We start from the raw sequence: 23,691 nt of genomic DNA on the forward strand, positions 1-23,691 counted from the left end.
AAGTTTCACTGCTGTCGCAGAATGTCTCATCATTTGAGGGTGTTCCGCCGCTCGCTTCTGAAGTTTCACTGCTGTCGCAGAATGTCTCATCATTTGAGGGTGTTCCGCCGCTCGCTTCTGAAGTTTCACTGCTGTCGCAGAATGTCTCATCATTTGAGGGTGTTCCGCCGCTCGCTTCTGAAGTTTCACTGCTGTCGCAGAATGTCTCATCATTTGAGGGTGTTCCGCCGCTCGTTTCTGAAGTTTCACTGCTGTCGCAGAATGTCTCATCATTTGAGGGTGTTCCGCCGCTCGCTTCTGAAGTTTCACTGCTGTCGCAGAATGTCTCATCATTTGAGGGTGTTCCGCCGCTCGCTTCTGAAGTTTCGCTGCAGTCGCAGAATGTCTCATCATTTGAGGGTGTTCCGCCGCTCGCTTCTGAAGTTTCACTGCTGTCGCAGAATGTCTCATCATTTGAGGGTGTTCCACCGCTCGCTTCTGAAGTTTCACTGCTGTCGCAGAATGTCTCATCATTTGAGGGTGATCCGCCGCTCGCTTCTGAAGTTTCACTGCTGTCGCTGAATGTCTCATCATTTGAGGGTGTTCCGCCGCTCGCTTCTGAAGTTTCACTGCTGTCGCAGAATGTCTCATCATTTGAGGGTGTTCCGCCGCTCGCTTCTGAAATTTCACTGCTGTCGCAGAATGTCTCATCATTTGAGGGTGTTCCGCCGCTCGCTTCTGAAGTTTCACTGCTGTCGCTGAATGTCTCATCATTTGAGGGTGTTCCGCCGCTCGCTTCTGAAGTTTCACTGCTGTCGCAGAATGTCTCATCATTTGAGGGTGTTCCGCCGCTCGCTTCTGAAGTTTCACTGCTGTCGCAGAATGTCTCATCATTTGAGGGTGTTCCGCCGCTCGCTTCTGAAGTTTCACTGCTGTCGCAGAATGTCTCATCATTTGAGGGTGTTCCACCGCTCGCTTCTGAAGTTTCACTGCTGTCGCAGAATGTCTCATCATTTGAGGGTGATCCGCCGCTCGCTTCTGAAGTTTCACTGCTGTCGCTGAATGTCTCATCATTTGAGGGTGTTCCGCCGCTCGCTTCTGAAGTTTCACTGCTGTCGCAGAATGTCTCATCATTTGAGGGTGTTCCGCCGCTCGCTTCTGAAATTTCACTGCTGTCGCAGAATGTCTCATCATTTGAGGGTGTTCCGCCGCTCGCTTCTGAAGTTTCACTGCTGTCGCAGAATGTCTCATCATTTGAGGGTGTTCCGCCGCTCGCTTCTGAAGTTTCACTGCTGTCGCAGAATGTCTCATCATTTGAGGGTGTTCCGCCGCTCGCTTCTGAAGTTTCACTGCTGTCGCTGAATGCACCATCATTTGAGGGTGTTCCGCCGCTCGCTTTTGAAGTTTCTTTGCTGACGCAGCATGCACCATGATTTGAGGGTGTTCTGCCGCTCGCTTATGAATATTCGTAGCTGACGCAGCCGGTCTAGTAGTTACACTTTTTCCGTCAGTATGTTTGGCACCCTCTGCAACTATTCCTTCCGTCCTGCCAATAGTGGCATGACCACGGGCTGGTGGTTGCTCGACATCCTGGCTACTTCTCAGCAAATATTCGCGGAATGCCTTATCTTTGTTTACCTCAATTAATCTCAGCGATACGTATTTGTCATGGTCGAGGTTGAGGATATTCCACGAAAAATGCGATATACTGTAATTATCGACATTACGTTGAAGATGCTGGAGGAAATATGACTCTGAAATACAAAACAAAATGCTGTTATTTTTTATTCTATGAAAAAATCAAACGAATGAAAAACAGTCAGCCAAAATTCACAATGTTCTTTTTTTTTAATGTTCACCATGTTTGAAGTAAGTTTAATGTATTAAGATTTTTGTTTTACAGATGTGCATGATAACATAGACCTATTTCTTTTCATTAAAATAAAAGTGAACAAGAATTTATTTTGAAAATAAGTAATTGGCAGCTTCCAGCCATCATGTCAAATTAATATATATGTTCAAATATTGTCGGTGAAATCGCGATTGGAATAGACAATAGCATGCTCTTTATTCAGTATGTGAACTTTAAGGAAGGCAGAATATTAGTGAAATGTTGGGCATAATGAATTGAGATTTCCAGAATTGGACATATAGTTTGAATTCCTTTAGTAGTGTTCACAGAAAACAGAGTTTTATTAGTAATAAGTCATAATATGACTTAAATATATCATTTCGGACCAAAGAATGAGTCAAATTACTCTGGCCGATCTATGATTCATGTGTTGAAAAGATGTGTACGTATTACTTCAACGTATTTACGATTGAACGACAAATTATAAACAACTTTGTGTATGAGGGACAATTTAAAAAAAGAAGAGTTTATTCATAAATAGTTCTCAAACATAACAGCAGTTCGAGTAAACAGTTTTAACAGATTGTTTTGTGAAATAAAAACGATATTTAAAAATATAATAATAACTTATGAAAGTCATATATAAATACTGCTGACTTAACAGTTCAAACTGCAAAGATATTAGTCTGTTGGCTTTCTTATCCCCCAAGTAACGATCCAACGTTACAGATATCGTATAGGATTTATAACCAGATGATCGTTACCATGATACCGCCAAGTGACCATCGGTATGTTATATGTCTACAAGTTGTAAATTATTCTTACAAACTTCTTGTCCTCAATAAAACATTCTTAAAATAGTGATCTATACTTGTACTAACAGTAGTAAATATAAGGTGACTGTTTAATTAAAGAATGTTTATGCATGTGCTTGTTTGTATAATAATTAATTTTACATAAATGCACGAAATATACGAAATATATGATACGAATGTTGCAGTGTTGCAGCACAGTTTGAATTTAGTTTGTAATAAATATTGAGATTTACAAGAATGATTATCCTTTTATCCAGCCATTAGTGATGATTTAATATGGTGTGGCCCATATTACCTGATATAGTTTTAGTATAAGCTGATAGGGCGTTGCTTGCAAATATCTAATATGAAAACAAATGACCGTAAAAAAAACAAATAGATATTGCACAAAGCTTGTTTTAATGTATATGTTTAGCATAAGTTTTGCATATTCTTCTTCTTCATATAAAACCTTTTCTTAAAAATGCCAACGTAATATTGGGTCACGAGGCGTCTACATTCACACTATTTTACATAGGGTACCTTAAATAATAAACCATTATGGTCCATAAACGCAGATCAGACATTATAGCTAATTATTGTTAGGATAAACAAGATATGAATACCAACAATATACCAAATAATAAAAAAAGTCATTTTGCAAACAAGATCTTAAGTTTAGACTCATATCTAAATATATTCATGAATATAAATAGTTAAACCACTTTCAATTCCAAATCAGCCATCTGTATCAGTACAAGTCATTACAATGTCACGTTACTTAAAAAAGTAACATACCTGCAAAAGCCAGACAAACACAGAATCCTACCAAAACAAGATTTTGCGTTGAACCTCTCATTTTGTTTGTTTTGCAGGAGCGACTATTCGGTCCCTTTATATACAGACATAAGCCGGACTTCATTAGGTGAATAACCGTATGTTTTTGTTTCTCCGAATAACAGATTTTTATAATGTATTTACGGACACTGATAAGCAAACTTAGTCGTTAACGATTTTTATCCGGTGTCTAACACCATTGGCGTAGCTACATGTAGGGCCTACAACTCTTCGAACAAGCTACCAATCTGAAATCTAGCCAAAATACAATATGAAATTACAAGGATAAATACTCTATCTACGTCGAGGTGGATGTACATGAATTATTAGTCTCAGACAGACGATATCGTAAATGTTATTTATAAGAAATATGCAAACCGTATTTCTTTGTTTTTAAAGTTTTCGTTTTAGTGCGGGCACATATTGTTTAAGCAAGGCAAAATGTTCCAAGGAACATGTAGTTTTTGAAATTCCGAGAGACACTTCCACAAACTTTGTAGAAGACAAATTTTCCAGGGAGAGCATTCCCACGGATCCCCAAATCAGAACGTGTCTAATCTACGCACCTGGACGCAGCTCAAATATGTTTTGCTTCTTTTCTGCTTAATCAGTTTAAACTCTTGTTCTATTAAAATCCTAAGCAGGATGTGGTATCAACATATTATTTAATCAGCGTTGTGTGTTATGATAAACATATGATCGTTCTAATGGTATGAGTGTAAATTATCACTATATATTGTCGGTGAAATCGCGATTGGGATAGGCTAAAGCCCTCGGGCAATTATTCATCCACTGGGGCAATTATCAACCAAAAGCCATGGTCAACCATGCATTATTCTATAAATACACATTGGCTCCGCCATGTTTTAACCTCTTTAATAAAAATGTGTTTGTAAAAAAACTGTACAAATTTAACCTGTTCATATTGAATTTCACTATTTAAATTAATATAAAATGAATGCGTTGCAAGCAAAAAAAACTTGCGGTTTAAAACCCCCAACAAATTCCATGTATACTTCAAGTCGAAATTTACTATAGTGCCCCAACAATTTCCAGTCTCACTCTCTACATGCACTTTACTCTTAACTAACGTATCTTTTGATATTTTTTTAAGATTGTTTTCTTCTACGTTTTAACAGTAGTATTATTCATTTCTTGCAAACGGCGGAACAAAACAAAGTTATTCAAGGTTAAATAAACCTTATGATTACAGTCAAATAGGATAGGAATGATCATTTAGGAGTGTTGCACAATAAAAGAAAACAACATTAACTTCTTCTTATGATATAATTAAGTCTTAAAGCAACTGTGCACCAGATGATCAAGTTGCAAGAAAAAAAGAAAATTGTCGAAAACTGACATAAACTTGGTATTAATGTGTACAATGCATTGCAACTTACTAAATGAAGTACCACATAGTTTACAATTTATTTAAGTTTAGCAATTATTTCGTATTTTTCCATTAAAAAAGATTACTCGGTATGTCTACCTAGTAGAATTCATTCCTTATGCGTGATCGGTGTTATCACGTGATATTACCGAGTTAGGTGTATAGCTTAATTATGTCATCCGATTAAAGTAAGCCATCGTAGCTCAATGGATACAACGCTGGACTGCAATTTTGGCGACACGGGTTCGAACCCGCTCTGCGACACATTGATGCCAAGTTTATGTCAGTTTTCGACAATTTTCTTTTTGCTATTTTATCATACGAAGTACACATGTCGATATCATAACAATACCGGGCTGACAGGAATCGACATTTCACATAGTTGTACATTGAATGCCTCAATACCACATTAAATCTGCACCCTCACAGATTGGACGTTCTGACAACTTTTTATTTTGTGTCTTGGAACGAACCAATTTATGCGAAAATCCATGGAAACCAGTTATACAGGACTGCTGACAAAAAATTAGTTCGCAGATTTTTATATTTAAGTTCAAAAATTGATGTGTAATGCATTTTATTTAAACCGTAAGTAACGGTTTGGGCCATAAAACATTAATTTTCGAACGGAAATATGAAAATCTGCAATTTAATCTTTTGTTAGCAATCTTCTATCATTGGTTTGCAGATATTTACGCAGAAATTTGCTCTTTCCAAGACAAAAAATAAAAAAGTTGTAAAATTGGTAAATCTGTGAGAGTGCAGCTTTAATAGTTTGTTATTTCCTTTTGACACCAATTAATTTATATGTCTATTTAATATTGCAACACATCAATTGCATTCATTATTTCGTAATAATACATAAAACATTCATTAAGCAAACCATTTTTTGTTTATCTAAAGAACGTGGTTTTACCACTTAATAATTATATTTTTGTGTTTGCTTGTTCTTTTTTTTTCATCGTACGTTTTTAATGTAAACACATGTAGATCTAGTTAAATTATTGTTCGTTTAACTTTATATACAGGTATATGCGATTAATGTTTGTGCGATTTATTGCATATACACGTAGGGAAGACTTATCTGTTTTCGTAATTATTTTATATACATAAATGTCGGTAATATTAGTACATATTTACTGACTAGCAATCAAGTATGATTAATCTGTGTGCGTACTTACTAAAAATGCAGTTAGATAAGAATGATCTGAATATGTCCAGTTTATGCATATGAAGGCAATTAATCTATGTCCATATTTACTGTATACACATGTACGTGTGATTAATCTATGTCCATATTTACTGTATATACATGTACGTGTGATTAATCTATGTCCATATCTACTGTATATACATGTACATGTGATCAATCTATGTCCATATTTACTGTCTATACATGTACGTGTGATCAATCTATGTCCATATTTACTGTATATACATGTACGTGTTATTAATCTATGTCCATATTTACTGTATATACATGTTCATGTGATCAATCTATGTCTCCATATTTACTGTATATACATGTACGTGTGATTTATCTATGTCCATATCTACTGTAAATACATGCACGTGTGATTAATCTATGTCCATATCTACTGTATATACATGTACATGTGATCAATCTATGTCCATATTACTTTATATACATGTACGTGTGATTAATCTATGTCCATATTTACTTTTTATACATGTACGGGTGATTAATCTATGTCCATATTTACTGTATATACATGTACGTGTGATCAATCTATGTCCATATTTTACTGTATATACATGTACATGTGATCAATCTATGTCCATATTTACTGTATATACATGACCATGTGATCAATCTATGTCCATATTTACTGTATATACATGTACGTGTGATCAATCTATGTCCATATTTACTGTATATACATGTACGTGTGATTAATATATGTCAATTTTTACTGTATATACATGTACGTGTGATTAATATATGTCCATATTTACTGTATATACATGTACGTGTGATTAATATATGTCCATATTTACTGTATATACATGTACGTGTGATTAATCTATGTCCATATTTACTTTATATACATGTACGTGTGATTAATCTATGTCCATATTTACTTTTTATACATGTACGGGTGATTAATCTATGTCCATATTTACTGTATATACATGTACGTGTGATCAATCTATGTCCATATTTACTGTATAAACATGTACATGTGATCAATCTATGCCCATATTTAGTTATTTACTGTATATACATGTACATGTGATCAATCTATGTCCATATTTTACTGTATATACATGTACGTGTGATCAATCTATGTCCATATTTACTGTATATACATGTACGTGTGATCAATCTATGTCCATATTTTACTGTATTTACATGTACGTGTGATCAATCTATGTCCATATTTCCTGTATATACATGTACGTGTGATCAATCTATGTCCATATTTTACTGTATTTACATGTACGTGTGATTAATCTATGTCCATATTTACTGTATATACATGTACGTGTGATCAATCTATGTCCATATTTTACTGTATATACATGTACATGTGATCAATCTATATCCATATTTACTGTATATACATGTACATGTGATCAATCTATGTCCATATTTACTGTATATACATGTACGTGTGATCAATCTATGTCCATATTTACTGTATATACATGTACGTGTGATCAATCTATGTCCATATTTACTGTATATACATGTACGTGTGATCAATCTATGTCCATATTTACTGTATATACATGTACGTGTGATCAATCTATGTCCATATTTACTGTATATACATGTACATGTGATCAATCTATGTCCATATTTACTGTATATGCATTTACGTGTGATCAATCTATGTCCATATTTACTGTATATACATGTACGTGTGATTAATCTATGTCCATATTTTAATGTATATACATGTACGTGTGATTAATATATGTTAATTTTTACTGTATATACATGTACGTGTGATTAATCTATGTCCATATTTGCTGTATATACATGTACGTGTGATCAATCTATGTCCATATTTACTGTATATACATGTACGTGTGATTAATCTATGTCCATGTTTTAATGTATATACATGTACGTGTGATTAATATATGTCAATTTTTACTGTATATACATGTACGTGTGATTAATCTATGTCCATATTTACTGTATATACATGTACGTGTTATTAATCTATGTCCATATTTACTGTATATACATGTTCATGTGATCAATCTATGTCTCCATATTTACTGTATATACATGTACGTGTGATTTATCTATGTCCATATCTACTGTAAATACATGCACGTGTGATTAATCTATGTCCATATCTACTGTATATACATGTACATGTGATCAATCTATGTCCATATCTACTGTATATACATGTACATGTGATCAATCTATGTCCATATATACTGTATATACATGTACATGTGATCAATCTATGTCCATATTTACTGTATATACATGTACATGTGATCAATCTATGTCCATATTTACTGTATATACATGTACGTGTGATCAATCTATGTCCATATTTACTGTATATACATATACGTGTGATCAATCTATGTCCATATTTACTGTATATACATGTACGTGTGATCAATCTATGTCCATATTTACTGTATATACATGTACGTGTGATTAATCTATGTCCATATTTACTGTATATACATGTACGTGTGATCAATCTATGTCCATATTTACTGTATATACATGTACGTGTGATCAATCTATGTCCATATTTGCTGTATATACATGTACGTGTGATAAATATATGTCCATATTTACTGTATATACATGTACGTGTGATCAATCTATGTCCATATTTACTGTATATACATGTACGTGTGATTAATATTTGTCAATTTTTACTGTATATACATGTAAGTGTGATTAATATATGTCCATATTTACTGTATATACATGTACGTGTGATTAATCTATGTCCATATTTACTTTTTGTTCATGTACGTGTAATAAATCTATGTTCATTATGTGAGCATTTCTTTTCTGTTTTATACTTAATCGACTTATCATTTAAAATACCTCCGGTACTTTCAAAATAAATATGCCTATCATAAGAATGAATAGAAAACTGAATTTTCTGTTTAAATATAAACAAAATAGTTTGTGCTGATATAGTAATAAGGATGAAGGGGGGGGGGGCAGTTTTTTATATACAGTATACTATTAATAACAGGTGAAATGAAAACTGAGGTTTATTCAAGTGTAACACCAGTTAAAAAGAATACATGTGGTTCAATTATCCTGCAGTATGTAGCTCAAAAACACATATTTTACATGTATAATTAATAAATTTACTGATATTAGTCTCTCATTAATGTAGATTTAATATTTATTTTATTTATAAGCCATTTATGAAATGTTTAGTGAATAATGAGGTAATTTATTCTAAATTCTAACCCAAAACATGTAAAAGTGTGTTTTAACTGATTACATTTGAAGGTTGTTTATGGGTGCAGAAAGTAACAAAATAAACAAATTAACAGAATAAGCATGGATTGACGTGCATATATTTCGTAATTGCATAAACAATAATAATTGAAAAATAGACAAATTCAAAGAGATAATGTCCGGGTGATATTCTATGATATTTTCCTTCTACATATGTATGAGTATTTAAGCATATATTTATTAACTCTTTTTTGCCTTTCAAATCTCTTAATCTTAATCTGACAAAGATTCATAATAGTCAGCCAAACTGACTTATAAAAGTTATACTGCAAAAAAAGGGCTAAACCTCAAGCATGTGTAGTGAGTTCACCTGATTCAGAATTATACTGTACTGAGTTGGCATTATGATTTCTTCTCAACCATGCCTTTCGTCCATCCAACGTTGTAATGGTCGCGTATACGATTGGTCCTCTCCAGGTTGCCATAGTTTTACGGGTACACGTGACGATCACAATGCTTTATATATCCAGTCGGACGTAGCTAAGGGGCACAAATTATTACCTTCCCCAATCCCTGCACTATACGGGACTGAGCAGGCAGGTTCAGGTATTGAGTTTGCATAACACGGGAATGTGCAGGCAGGGACGGAGCAGGCAGGTTCAGGTATTGAGTTTGCATAACACGGGAATGAGCAGGCAGGTAAAGTAATTGAATTTGCATTATACGGGACTGAGCAGGCAGGTTCACGTATTGAGTTTGCATAACACAGGAATGAGCAGACAGGTTAAGTAATTGAATTTGCATTATACGGGACTGAGCAGGCAGGTTCAGGTATTGAGTTGCATAACACGGGACTGAGCATGCAGGTTAAGTAATTGAATTTGCATTATACGGGACTGAGCAGGAAGAGTTAGGTATTGCATTTGCATTAACCGGGACTGAGCAGGAAAAGTAAGGTATTGAGTTTGAATTTAACGGGACTGAGCAGGCAGGTTAAGGTTTTGAGTTTGCACTATACGGGACTGAGCAGGCAGGTTAAGGTTTTGAGTTTGCATTATACGGGAATGAGCAGGCAGGTTAAGGTACTGAGTTTCGCTATACGGGACTGAGCAGGCAGGTTAAGGTTTTGAGTTTGCATAATACGGGACTGAGCAGGCAGGTTAAGGTTTTGAGTTTGCATTATACGGGACTGGGCAGGCAGGTTAAGCTTTTGAGTTTGCATTATTCGGGACTAAGCAGTCAGGTTCAGGTATTGAGTTTGCATTACACGGGACTGAGCAGGCAGGTTCAGGTATTGAATTTGCATTATACGGGACTGAGCAGGCAGGTTAAGGTTTTGAGTTTGCATTATACGGGACTGAGCGGGAAGGTTAAGGTATTGAGTATGCATAACACGGGACTGAGCAGGCAGGTTCAGGTATTGAGTTTGCATTATGCGTGACTGAGCAGGCAGGTTCAGGTATTGAGTTTGCATTATACGGGACTGAGCAGGTAGGTTACGGTATTGAGTTTGCATTATGCGTGACTGAGCAGGCAGGTTCAGGTATTGAGTTTGCATTATACGGGACTGAGCAGGCAGGTTCAGGTATTGAGTTTGCATAACACGGGACTGAGCAGGCAGGTTACTTTATTGAGTTTGCATTTTACGGGAATGAGCAGGCAGATTAAGGTACTTATTTTGCATAACACGGGACTAAGCATGCAGGTTACGGTATTGAGTTTGCATAACACGGGACTAAGCAGGCAGGTTAAGGTATTGAGTTTGCATTATACGGGACTGAGCGGGAAGGTTAAGGTATTGAGTTTGCATAACACGGGACTGAGCAGGCAGGTTGCGGTATTGAGTTTGCATTATACGGGAATGTGCAGGAAGGTTAAGGTATTGAGTTTGCATTTTACGGGACTGAGCAGGAAGGTTAAGGTATTGAGTTTGCATTTTACGGGAATGTGCAGGAAGGTTAAGGTATTGAGTTTGCATCATACGGGAATGAGCAGGCAGGTTCAGGTATTGAGTTTGCATTATACGGGACTGAGCAGGCAGGTTCAGGTATTGAGTTTGCATAACACGGGACTGAGCAGGCAGGTTACTTTATTGAGTTTGCATTTTACGGGAATGAGCAGGCAGATTAAGGTACTTATTTTGCATAACACGGGACTAAGCATGCAGGTTACGGTATTGAGTTTGCATAACACGGGACTAAGCAGGCAGGTTAAGGTATTGAGTTTGCATTATACGGGACTGAGCGGGAAGGTTAAGGTATTGAGTTTGCATAACACGGGACTGAGCAGGCAGGTTGCGGTATTGAGTTTGCATTATACGGGAATGTGCAGGAAGGTTAAGGTATTGAGTTTGCATTTTACGGGACTGAGCAGGAAGGTTAAGGTATTGAGTTTGCATTTTACGGGAATGTGCAGGAAGGTTAAGGTATTGAGTTTGCATTTTACGGGACTGAGCAGGCAGGTTAAGGTATTGAGTTTGCATTTTACGGGACTGAGCAGGAAGGTTAAGGTATTGAGTTTGCATAACACGGGAATGAGCAGGCAGGTTGCGGTATTGAGTTTGCATAACACGGGACTGAGCAGGCAGATTAAGGTATTGAGTATGCATTTTACGGGACTGAGCAGGCAGGTTCAGGTATTGAGTTTGCATTATACGGGACTGAGCAGGAAGGTTAAGGTATTGAGTTTGCATTTTACGGGACTGAGCAGGCAGGTTAAGGTATTGAGTTTGCATTTTACGGGACTGAGCGGGAAGGTTAAGGTATTGAGTTTGCATGATACGGGACTGAGCAGGAAGGTTAAGGTATTGAGTTTGCATTATACGGGACTGAGCAGGCAGGTTACGGTATTGAGTTTGCATTTTACGGGACTGAGCAGGCAGGTTAAGGTATTGAGTTTGCATTTTACGGGACTGAGCAGGCAGGTTAAGGTATTGAGTTTGCATTTTACGGGACTGAGCGGGAAGGTTAAGGTATTGAGTTGGCATCATACGGGAATGAGCAGGCATGTTACGGTATTGAGTTTGCATTATACGGTTCTGAGCAGGCAGGTTAAGGAATTGTGTTTGCATTATACGGTTCTGAGCAGGCAGGTTAAGGAATTGTGTTTGCATTATACGGGACTGAACAGGCATGTTCAGGTATTGAGTTTGCATACGAGACGGAACGAGAGGTTTTCGGTATCGAGTTTACATAAGAAGGGGCTGAGCGGTCGGTTTTATGCATCGAATATTCATCCGGGACGGAGCAAAACATTTCCGGTATCGTGTGTGCATGATAATAGACCGAGCGGGCAGTTTTCGGTATCGGGTGTGCATAATACAGGACCGAGTGGGCTGTTTATTGTATCGAGTGTGCATTACACCGGACCGAGCGGGCAGTTTTCGGTATCGGGTGTGCATAATACAGGACCGAGTGGGCTGTTTATTGCATCGAGTGTGCATTACACCGGACCGAGCGGGCAGTTTTCGGTATCGGGAGTGCATAATACAGGACCGAGCGGGAAGTTTATAGTATCGAGTGTGCATTATACTGAACCGAGCGGGCAGTTTTCGGTATCGGGTGTGCACAATACAGGACCGAGCGGGCTGTTTATTGTATCGAGTTTGCATTATACTGAACCGAGCGGGCAGGTTTCTGTATCGAACGTGCATTATACAGGACCGAACGGGCAATTTTCGATATTGAGTGTGCATTATACAGGACACAGCGGGCAGTTTGTGAATGATTTTTGAAAAGGAAATGAAATAGAGTTGTATTCATTATGCTTCAGAAAATGGTACATGTTTAATACAAGTACAACTACCAAAAACAGTGATATGGAACAACAAAAATCGTTCGTTATAAAGGAAACAAAATACTTTATTTGCAATGGAATGAAAAGGGTGTAGAATACTAAGAACACGTTGTTGACAATACAAAGAATAGTTTTTACGATTTTAATCAAAGAAGCTCTGATTTTATAAGATATCAAACTCTCTATAATTCAATTCCCGTATATAAGGTGCGTGTGCGAAAGCGAGTTTAAATTATATATAATATGTATTGTTCACAAATTATGTTAATGATTTGTTTTATTATGAAAACCACATACTAACTTGAGCAGACTTGATTTATTAAGCTTCGTTATTTTATACTGACTGTTGTGCTATTTTATGCGTACTGAATCCGTCGTATACAAACTTAAGAATTATAGTTGTACATTCAATCTCTATACATACACCACATAACGTTTGAATCATTATACAAGGCAGTAAGTTTAATCTACAGGAAAGAAGTTTAATAAATCCTAATTTGTTTGAAAGCCAACTATATGTTATTAAGTCGAAATCCCATTCTAAAGTTTAAATCATCATTGCATTTAAACGAGCTTGAACAAAAGTTTAAATTGTGCATGAATAAGTCTACATTGTCGAATAGCATAATGTGTTGTTTGGAACGGTCGCGCGTGCTTAACTCATTGAATACCAAGCGAATTTCGGCTATTTACATCACCATTCTAATAAGAAGGTTAAATACACTTTACGCGTTAGATTAAAACTGTCACGTAACAGAGTTACGTATAGAATGTGACGTAATACGTTATATTTAAGATATACTTAAGATCTAATTAAATGGATATGTGTCTACATACTGTATGTTTAGTAATGTAGGGCATATTTGATTGTCATTTGAATATGAAAATGGTTGACAGCCGACCTGGTACAAATGTACAAAATGGTCATGTTAATTACAAAAACGTGTATTCCTTGGGTTGTAAAGCTGTCATATTCAGACCACAAATTAGTATAAGAGAGGGGTTAGGCAAGGCAAGGAGAGCGGCCTTGGGTCCTTAATGGACGGCAGTTAGGATGGGGGATTACCTTAAATGTCATGCTGTATTTAGAACTTATTATTATACTTAGAAAGAACGTGGAACAATAAAGAACTGACATTCGAACGGTTGTTGTTTAATAACTTAAAGACTTCCAACAAGTTAAGTGAACAGTAGCAATACGCGACAAAACAAGTTTGGATTACTACTAGCTTATACTATATAAACTAACTGTCAATTATGAAAATTGAAATTTTAAACGGTATGCAAACAATAAATTGGCAACGCATACATTCAGGGAAAAGGTTTGAATAACATAGTATAAAAATATTAACTGTAATATTTCAGTCGTGACTACGATACAATCATCACATACACGGCATGATTACATATAAGGGAAGTAACTACGATTTTCTATAATATAAGCCGAGGCAGAGTTTTAACACTTCAGCGGCTCAACAATAACAGGTGGGATAATTGGTGTGGAAAGCGAAAGTTTCATGCCCTCATCGAAGAAGATTTAGGTTTGCAAATGTCGGCTGGTCTGTCTGTATGTCATATTACATGTTTATAGCTTGTTACGAATATGAATACTTCAAGATTTTTTGTTAGTCTAATGTTGCTTAAATTGTTGGCACATACACAAATAATGCACTGTTTTGTTAATTATAATAGTGTTCCCTTATGAGCTCCGGTCGGCAAAAGAGCGTTCGAAACAGATCCTCTCCCGCTCTAATGTGGGTACAAAAGGTGAAGTTACAAGCAGATGATAAGAAATATATGGGTTAACATGGGCTTACTTGCGACTATGGTTGTCCTGTTAGCACAGAAGTACCTGTTGTTTTTTTAAGTCTAAACCTAACTGCATGCTTTCTGTTTCTTATAAAATAATCCGGATAAAAGGGACTCTTTTTGGAACTGGGGTCCATTTACTTTTAATTGTATCTAACTAATAACGGTATGACCCCATCAATGCCACCACCCTACCGCGTAACGGTACGACTGGCAAGTAAGTTTCCATAACTTATTAAAACCATGCAGGTCAAGTGTAAGTTTAAAAAAACACACTGACATATGATCCTTTTTTCTGTTATTTCAATAACTATAATCTGTTGTGTCTTTTGTAGTTTTAGAGCCTATTTTCTCATACCAAACCGGCTGAAAGACACACCGACTTTATGAAACCTCACTTACCCACCCTACAACAACACGCAGATGTTAATCGTTTGTACAGTCGAAAACATATACATAAGACTAATGTACGAGATATTTCTTCGTTTACTCAGGTCCAGCTGTGCCACTTATCAGGACTCTGATAGATATGAACCACGCTGTCCCCTCTTCTTCAACGCAAACATGATTTTCTGCATGAATAACAATAATCGAGTAGACTATTGAACGTTGGCTGTCTTTTCCAAGATGCGATACATTATAGCGATACTTCGAGTGTTTTTAACCACACCGATAACGTAACTCACGCAGTCACGGGAAATTGAACAATCGCCTCGCAAACAGAAATAGCCAAGATATGCATGGATTAAGGCATGACTTGATTTAAACAATTGCATAATTACCCAATCATTAACTGGATAACATATTTTACATCCAATATTTTGTTGTTAATGTTATAACACTAACATTTTTAACATGCCACATTTTAACCTCTCATAGCGAACGAACGTTTTAAGCTGGCCGCGGTAACGATGAATAATGATAATTAAATGTGTTATACCTGTTATATTGTTAAATATGTGAATTGTAGAAATAAATATTGGCTTTTGTCTCTGAATGAGATGATATTTAGATTATCGCTTCGTCTCATATTGTGATAATGTTGTCTTTCGTATACAGATATATGTCACATAAGGTTTAAAGGCGCGTACCGTTTTCGTTTGTCTTACTGGCCTCTAATAAGTGTGGCCCTGAACAATCAATTAGTTTTTGCCATCTGCAATAGAAAAGGTCGTATGGTTTCAATTGTATCATTCATGACTTAACGTTCTATTATTAAACAATTGTTCACAATATAAAGTAATCTTATAAAATAAGTATCAATTATTATGCTTGTATGCCAAAATAAGTTATAAACTTTGATTCAAAATTAATACCATACATTTAAGCTGCAGCATTAATAACAACAACAGATTGTATTGCTTCATTTCGCAATAGTCAACAAGAAAAATGACCATAAACATCAAACACCAAACAATGAATGTTTATCTAGATATACTGGGATTCATTAAAAAACAAAAATAGCTAATCACAACTTGAAAAGTACGAGTGAATTTGGATAGAGTACACACTGGTATAGCATAACCGAGAAAACTTAAAGATTGTTCGTACATTGATACGTGTTTCTTAAAGCTGCACTCTCACAGATATACCATTTTTACAACTTTTGTTATTTTTTGTCTTGGAAAAAGCAAATTTTTGCGTAAATATCTGCAAAACAATGAAATAATTATGATTGCTGACAAAAAAACAGATTGTAGATTTTCATATTTCCGTTTGAAAATTTTAATGTTTTATGGCGGAAAACCACTTTTTGAACTAAAATGTAAAAATCTGCGATGTAATTTTTTGTCAGCAGTCTTATATAATGGATTATATCCATGGATTTTCGCAAAAAAAATGACTCGTTCCAAGACATAACAAAAGTTGTCAAAACGTTCAATCTGTAAGAGTGGAGCTTTAAAGGATTTAAGAACAATGCATCAATAAGTATAGAACTATGCAGTACATGTATTCGTAAAGTAGGAAGTATTTCTAGATATATGTATTCAGTAAGAATTAAGTTTCTACAAAGGCAGCCACAGGGATGAGCCCAGTAGTCAAACAAATAAGCTAAAACACTGTTTAGAGGCACCAGGCTATGGCCGAAAAGACGATAAACGAGAGACAAGAAACGTTCACACAGATCTCACATCCATACAAATGACTTTACCAACGAATGATTCTTTTGCCTTTAAACGGTCAGTGACCTGCTAAAATTGTAGTCAGAAAGCTTGATTTGTAGTTCTATGAAAAAGTCTAAAAGTTATATGCACTCCTATAAGATATTTTTTGTCTGATTATGATGATGCTAAATTTGGAGATAGGGGTAAATGACAGTATTGCACTTCACATTGCTGAAAATGAACAGGTTACACAAGACCAAGACTGTTATTTGCAAACTGTGTAACTATGCAGTTAGTGCTGCTGAAGTATCTCCTATACATATTTATCTATAATCTTTATTTAAGTACTCCGTATGACCGTTTTGCAGTATTAAGTATTGGAAATAGTTAATGTCCATGTATCTTGATAGAGGTAAACAGATTTTACACTGTATCAATAAGATAATTAACTCCGACCATCATGTGATTTAGTAAACACAGTTACTGTTATACATGTAATCATCGATAATTGCCATTTAAAAAAAATAAATATATATTTGTTCCTGATTGTTTTCCTACGCTTAAATTGTAACTTAAACAGTAAAACATACGTTCACTCAGTGTATAATACATCAATACAAATTAAAAAGCCCTCATTTATTCCATTCTAATTACAGTCAACACGTCGTCCATGGATTGTAACATGGCCGCCCCAGACTCATTAAGAACTCCAACCGCTTTCTGAATTGCAATCAAACCGTCAACTGCGGTTCGCAACGATCCCGCATACGTCTTTGCCTTCTCAAAATTGCCCGCTCTAGATTGAAATATTGTAACACCTGAAGATGGATAAAACTCAAGTTGTCTAAACGATTACACAATTGACCTTCATAAACAATTTGAGTGTATTTTCCAAAAGGCAAAGTTTAAAATTAATTAACTTTACGAACATGAATATTGATATGAACATATATACTAGTTTATGACAATATACCTGCTCTTAACTCTAAACCATAAAATTCCAGGTTTGTACTAATGTTGCATAAATGATCGCTTTTTTGCGTACCTGTTGTAACATATGAGGCATGGAACGTTTTGTCGAAGTCCCTTAACTCCCTGCGTACAGGCGAGTAGACCTTAGCGTGAGAAAGCAAACTACGGTCGATGTAGGTCCCGTGTACCATATCAGCGAGGAAAAGTGACGAATGGATGAACTCGTGAACTATCTGTTCAGCATAGTGGGCGACAGATTGCTCTCTGTAGGCTCTAGGGTCCTGCCAGATTACTCCAAGAGCTGAACTGATTGTGCCTCCAGCGAATCCGCGGTGCTCTGCCTTATAGAAAGCTATGCATCCGATGACTTGATGGATAGCGCGATACAGCTCTGAATTTGTAATCTTTATCATATCCATGGCTGCCTGGACTTTGGACGTTATATACTCTTGCTCTTCTAATGAATACAAATGATTTCCAGCATCTACATATTCTTTACTCAATTCCAAAAGCCCCGAGCGATTGAGACCTTCAACCAAGTCAGGATGGTCGAAACTTAAAATCACGTTTTCCTCTTCTACCGGTACTTTGATTGTTTGATGTTTCTCAAGTTCAGCGTAAAACGCCTCTTTCTGCTTATGTCTATTTGTGGATAACCCAGACATTCCCAATAAGGCTAGTTTTTGATTCATAAATGCTTGATCAAAACTAAATGGCCAGAATATGTGTTGAAATATGTGTGTCAGAGACAATGTTTGAAGCATTTTTTGCAATGGTAACCTATGGAAATGTTTTGTGAAGTCATCTTTATTAAGTGTACTGTTCTTAAAAAGAAGAATACGCTGACTCCAACTGTTAAAATACACACTTTCCTTAACTGGGAACCTAAGCGACAACGAGTCTGCTATTGAAAACCATAGATATTTGTCCGATTCGAAATTTTCCAATTTGGTGTTGATACTATTAGTTGTATTTAATGTATTGTTATTCTGTTGCTTTTCGAAAGATCGTATTGATAAATAACTAAACTTGCCATTGTAACGCATTGACTTAGGAGTGGTAAATACCATCATGTGTGGACGATTAGCCGATCTCTTCCGAATTTTTGAAGGGATTTTTTTATCACCATACATCATCATTTGTGGTTCGTAATATACCATTTTTTGTGGCTCGTTATATATCATCCTTTGTGGCTCGTCATATACCATAATTTGTGGTGCGTTATATGCCATATTTTGAGGTTCGTTATATACCATAATTTGAGGTTCGTTGTATACCATCATTTGAGGCTCGTTATATACCATCATTTGAGGCTCGTTATATACCATCATTTGAGGCTCGTTATAAACCATCATCTGTGGATGATTTGCCGATCTCTTCCGAAATTTTAAAGGGAGCATTTTATTCCCATACATCATCATTTGTGGTTCGTTATAAACCATCATTTGAGGCTCGTTATAAACCATCATTTGAGGCTCGTTATAAACCATCATTTGAGGCTCGTTATATACCATCATTTGAGGCTCGTTATATACCATCATTTGAGGCTCGTTATAAACCATCATCTGTGGATGGTTTGCCGATCTCTTCCGAATTTTTAAAGGGAGTATTTTATCACCATACATCATCATTTGAGGCTCGTTATATACCATCATTTGAGGCTCGTTATATACCATCATTTGAGGCTTGTTATAAACCATCATCTGTGGATGGTTTGCCAATCTCTTCTGAATTTTTAAAGGGAGTATTTTATCACCATACATCATCATTTGAGGCTCGTTATATACCATTATTTGAGGCTCGTTATATACCATCATTTGAGGCTCTTTATATACCATCATTTGAGGCTCGTTATAAACCATCATCTGTGGATGGTTTACCGCTCTCTTCCGAATTTTTAAAGGTAGTATTTTATCACCATACATCATCATTTGAGGCTCGTTATATACCATCATTTGAGGTTCGTTATATACCATCATTTGAGGCTCGTTATATACCATCATTTGAGGCTCGTTATAAACCATCATTTGAGGCTCGTTATATACCATCATTTGAGGCTCGTTATATACCATCATTTGTGGCTCGTTATATACCATCATTTGAGGTTCGTTATAAACCATCATCTGTGGATGGTTTACCGATCTCTTCCGAATTTTTAAAGGGAGTATTTTATCGCCATACATCATCATTTGAGGCTCGTTATATACCATCATTTGAGGTTCGTTATATACCATCATTTGTGGCTCGTTATAAACCATCATTTGTGGATGGTTTGCCGATCTCTTCCGATTTTTTAAAGGGAGTATTTTATCGCCATACATCATCATTTGAGGCTCGTTATATACCATCATTTGAGGCTCGTTATATACCATCATTTGAGGCTCGTTATATACCATCATTTGAGGCTCGTTATATACCATCATTTGAGGCTCGTTATAAACCATCATCTGTGGATGGTTTACCGATCTCTTCCGAATTTTTAAAGGGAGTATTTTATCACCATACATCATCATTTGTGGCTCGTTATAAACCATCATTTGAGGTTCGTTATATACCATCATTTGTGGCTCGTTATAAACCATCATTTGTGGATGGTTTGCCGATCTCTTCCGAATTTTTAAAGGGAGTATTTTATCGCCATACATCATAATTTGTGGAGCGGCATATACCACATTGTCCCGTGTCTCTGAGACATTCCGGCCTTTTATGTCAACCATCATCAATTGAGTCTGTTCCTCCTCTCTTTTCTGTAACAGCTCATTGTTCATAATAGTATGCAGATGCCGCGCGTGTCTTGTTTCTATTGTCTCACCATGCGACTTATGACGAGGTATCTGCTTAGTTCTTTGGATTGTTCTGCTTCCTCCGTGAGATAAATTGTGAAGGTGTGCTTCAGTTCTTTTTTCAGTGCTCATATGTTCACTGGCTGGTAAATGTTTCACACCATGGCTTTGACTCTGAATGAATTCTCTGAATATCCTGTCTTTGTTCTTTTCTATCGTTCTCAGTGATTTGTAGGTATTGTGGTCGAGGTTTCGAATGTTCCACGAGAAATGCGATTTTCTGTATTCATCCACATTTCGTTGGAGATGCTGAAGGAACGTGTTGCTATTCGCTCCTGAATTACAACATATGTCGATTATGATCATTAGGAGCGAAAAATGTCACTCTGCATATGTTTATACAACTTATTTTAAAGTTTTATTTATTAATTGGTAAGTATCCCGCAATTAAACATTATGACTGTCTATAGTTTCGCTTCATGTTTTTTTTTCTTCAGGGATTCAATATCAATGCCAATAAGCAACATCACGGAAATAAGTGTGTGTTTTTTTGTATTTGTTTTATATTCACGTATTTAAATTTTCATTACTTTTTTATTGAAATATGAACAGGAAAAATGCAATTACAATTAAAGCCCTGGCTATTGCAATATGGTTAAATGTCGCCTAACATTTGTTACTTTATAGCATAACTGAATATTATTTACTATTTAAGAATTTGCATCCTCTTACAATATTTGAAAGTCGTTGATTTTTTGATATATAATAACTTAATTATCGTCGATTTAGAGAAAGAAATGGACTAATTTAAAAGTGAATACTCAAAATCAAATGTACATTTAATAGTTCATTAATCAACAACTGCATTATCAATGGCAGTCCATATGCATTTCTGTTTAAACAACGCATGCAAAAATAATCCGAATTTAAAATAGTTCACTTCCATTTACTTCGTATATAGCATTCTATAATACACCCAGGTGCATAACTATTTGAGATTTGTTTTGAGAAATAAAAGTATGATAGACAAGTCACATGGTATGATTTTAGAATCGTTCAAGTCCTTCTGGTGTAAATGGAAATATAAGATAGGGGGACACACACCCAAACCATAAACGAGGCTTGCTACGCAGCGTGAACGAAGGTCAAACATTTCCTTTCCAACCGGAATTATATCATTTATATTCTTATTGCATATGTTTATCTTTCAAATTACATTAGAATTAGAAATAAAAACAAAACTGATGTAAATTTCACGTCAAAACACGTGTATCATTGTTTACTGGCGCTATGACGTGCACTAATTTGAATTCATATTCGACGTCAAAGAGTTTCTAAGATCCTTGCATGTTTGAATCCTTTTGCAAAAGAAATATTTTTAAATCATTTTTGTTACATTTCTCATTTTTGAAATGTCATAATATAAATTGCATAACTTTCAATATTGATATACGTATTTGAAATCGATGCTTTACGCTTTGTTGTGCGTGATTCGTATACTTTTGGGCTGGGTGGGGGGGTGTGAGTTTTGAAAGATCTACTCTCCCAGCACTGGTCATATGACCGGAACACTTGTCCAGTATGCAGAAAAAATGTTTTAAAATGCTGTTACAAGGCTCATTAATAAAAAAAAAACACGACTGGTTTATAAATTCATCATTTAATGAACACCAATATGAAATTCTATTTATATTTGATTACACATTTCATGATTTCTATAGCTAAACAGATATCGTTGCCAAATAAGACGAACAAGCTAAAGGGACATGTAATAACAGCAGGTCAGCATAATTATATGACATGATTTGATAAAATATTGCATTACACTTATAAGAATAGCTTCGAGTCAGAGCATGTATTAATCTGTCAAGTACTTGAATGTTTATTACACCTCTGACAGTCTGTGATAAATAAAATGCATGAACTGACGATATTTTTTTTCTATCAATACATATGATTGTGAAAAACCAGACGCAGTGAACGGTCAAAACTTAAAACGATAAGGAAGAATTTTAGCAAAAGTTTAAGAGTACAGCAATTACTAATAAAATTGTTTGTTGAAATTTTATGTAATAGTAACGCATGCTATGGTCCGAATTATACACTGTATAGGTATTAAAAGCAATCAATTAGAATCAACATATATTGTATGCAAAAATACTTTCTGCATATAACTTCATTTAAATGTTGAAATTAATATTCAAGAATAAAACATTAAACTGCCTTCAAAGCCAAATCTCCACTGAATTAATACAATTTATTATAGTATAGAGTTACATAAAGTAGAAACGTACCTGCAAAAGCCAACATGGAAACACAGAATAATACCAAAAGATGGTTGTCTTTTGACTCTTTCATTTTTAATGGATGGTGACAGCATCTGAGTAGTCCATTTATATACAGATATGAACCGGAATTTATTAGGGGAATAACCGTCTGTTGTTTTTTTTCGGTCCAGTGTTTGAATACCATGCATACGAGGGAAGATAAAAAAGCGGACTGTCCCAACCATGCACACACACTTTTATAAAACAAAATTAATTTCTATGCATACAAAATTAAAACTGTTTTCGCTATATGCTGCGCATATTACCATTGCTCCGAAATCTACAAGCAGTGAACGTTTTAAGCGCTCGAATATTGGCGATGTTTGTTTCCTACAAAATAAATACAATTTATACAACAATTATTTTTAAATTTGTTTTCATCAAAACAGTAAGATCCTAGTTCATAATCTAAAATGAACAGTTTAGGAGGCAATCCCTTTTCCGTTTTCTGCGCTTAGCAGCTGATTGACGTCTTAATGAATTTGGAAATATAACTAATTACAGAACTTGTAGCATTGACTATCTGATTTGTTTACAAATCTAGCGTATCAAATATTCTATATATTCTTTCAAATATTATTTGAGTCTATTTGGCTCTCAAATTTCTTAAAAACAACATAAA

At 35.6% G+C, this 23,691-nt stretch overlaps 1 protein-coding gene across 1 annotated transcript; it reads right to left on the reverse strand.

The window, feature by feature from the left end:
- Window positions 1-16,278: 16,278 nt before the first annotated feature.
- On the reverse strand, window positions 16,279-23,080 carry LOC128238559 (uncharacterized). Its single transcript, XM_052954606.1, has 3 exons — window positions 23,037-23,080; window positions 18,033-21,077; window positions 16,279-17,805 (listed from the first exon to the last, which is right to left on the reverse strand). The coding sequence occupies exons 1-3, from the start codon at window positions 23,050-23,052 to the stop codon at window positions 17,624-17,626; spliced, it is 3,243 nt and encodes a 1,080-aa protein (XP_052810566.1). The 5' UTR covers window positions 23,053-23,080; the 3' UTR covers window positions 16,279-17,623.
- Between the last annotated feature and the right edge of the window lie 611 nt (window positions 23,081-23,691).

This window comes from Mya arenaria, chromosome 1, assembly GCF_026914265.1.
Source record: "Mya arenaria isolate MELC-2E11 chromosome 1, ASM2691426v1".
Taxonomy (NCBI): Eukaryota; Metazoa; Mollusca; class Bivalvia; order Myida; family Myidae; genus Mya; species Mya arenaria.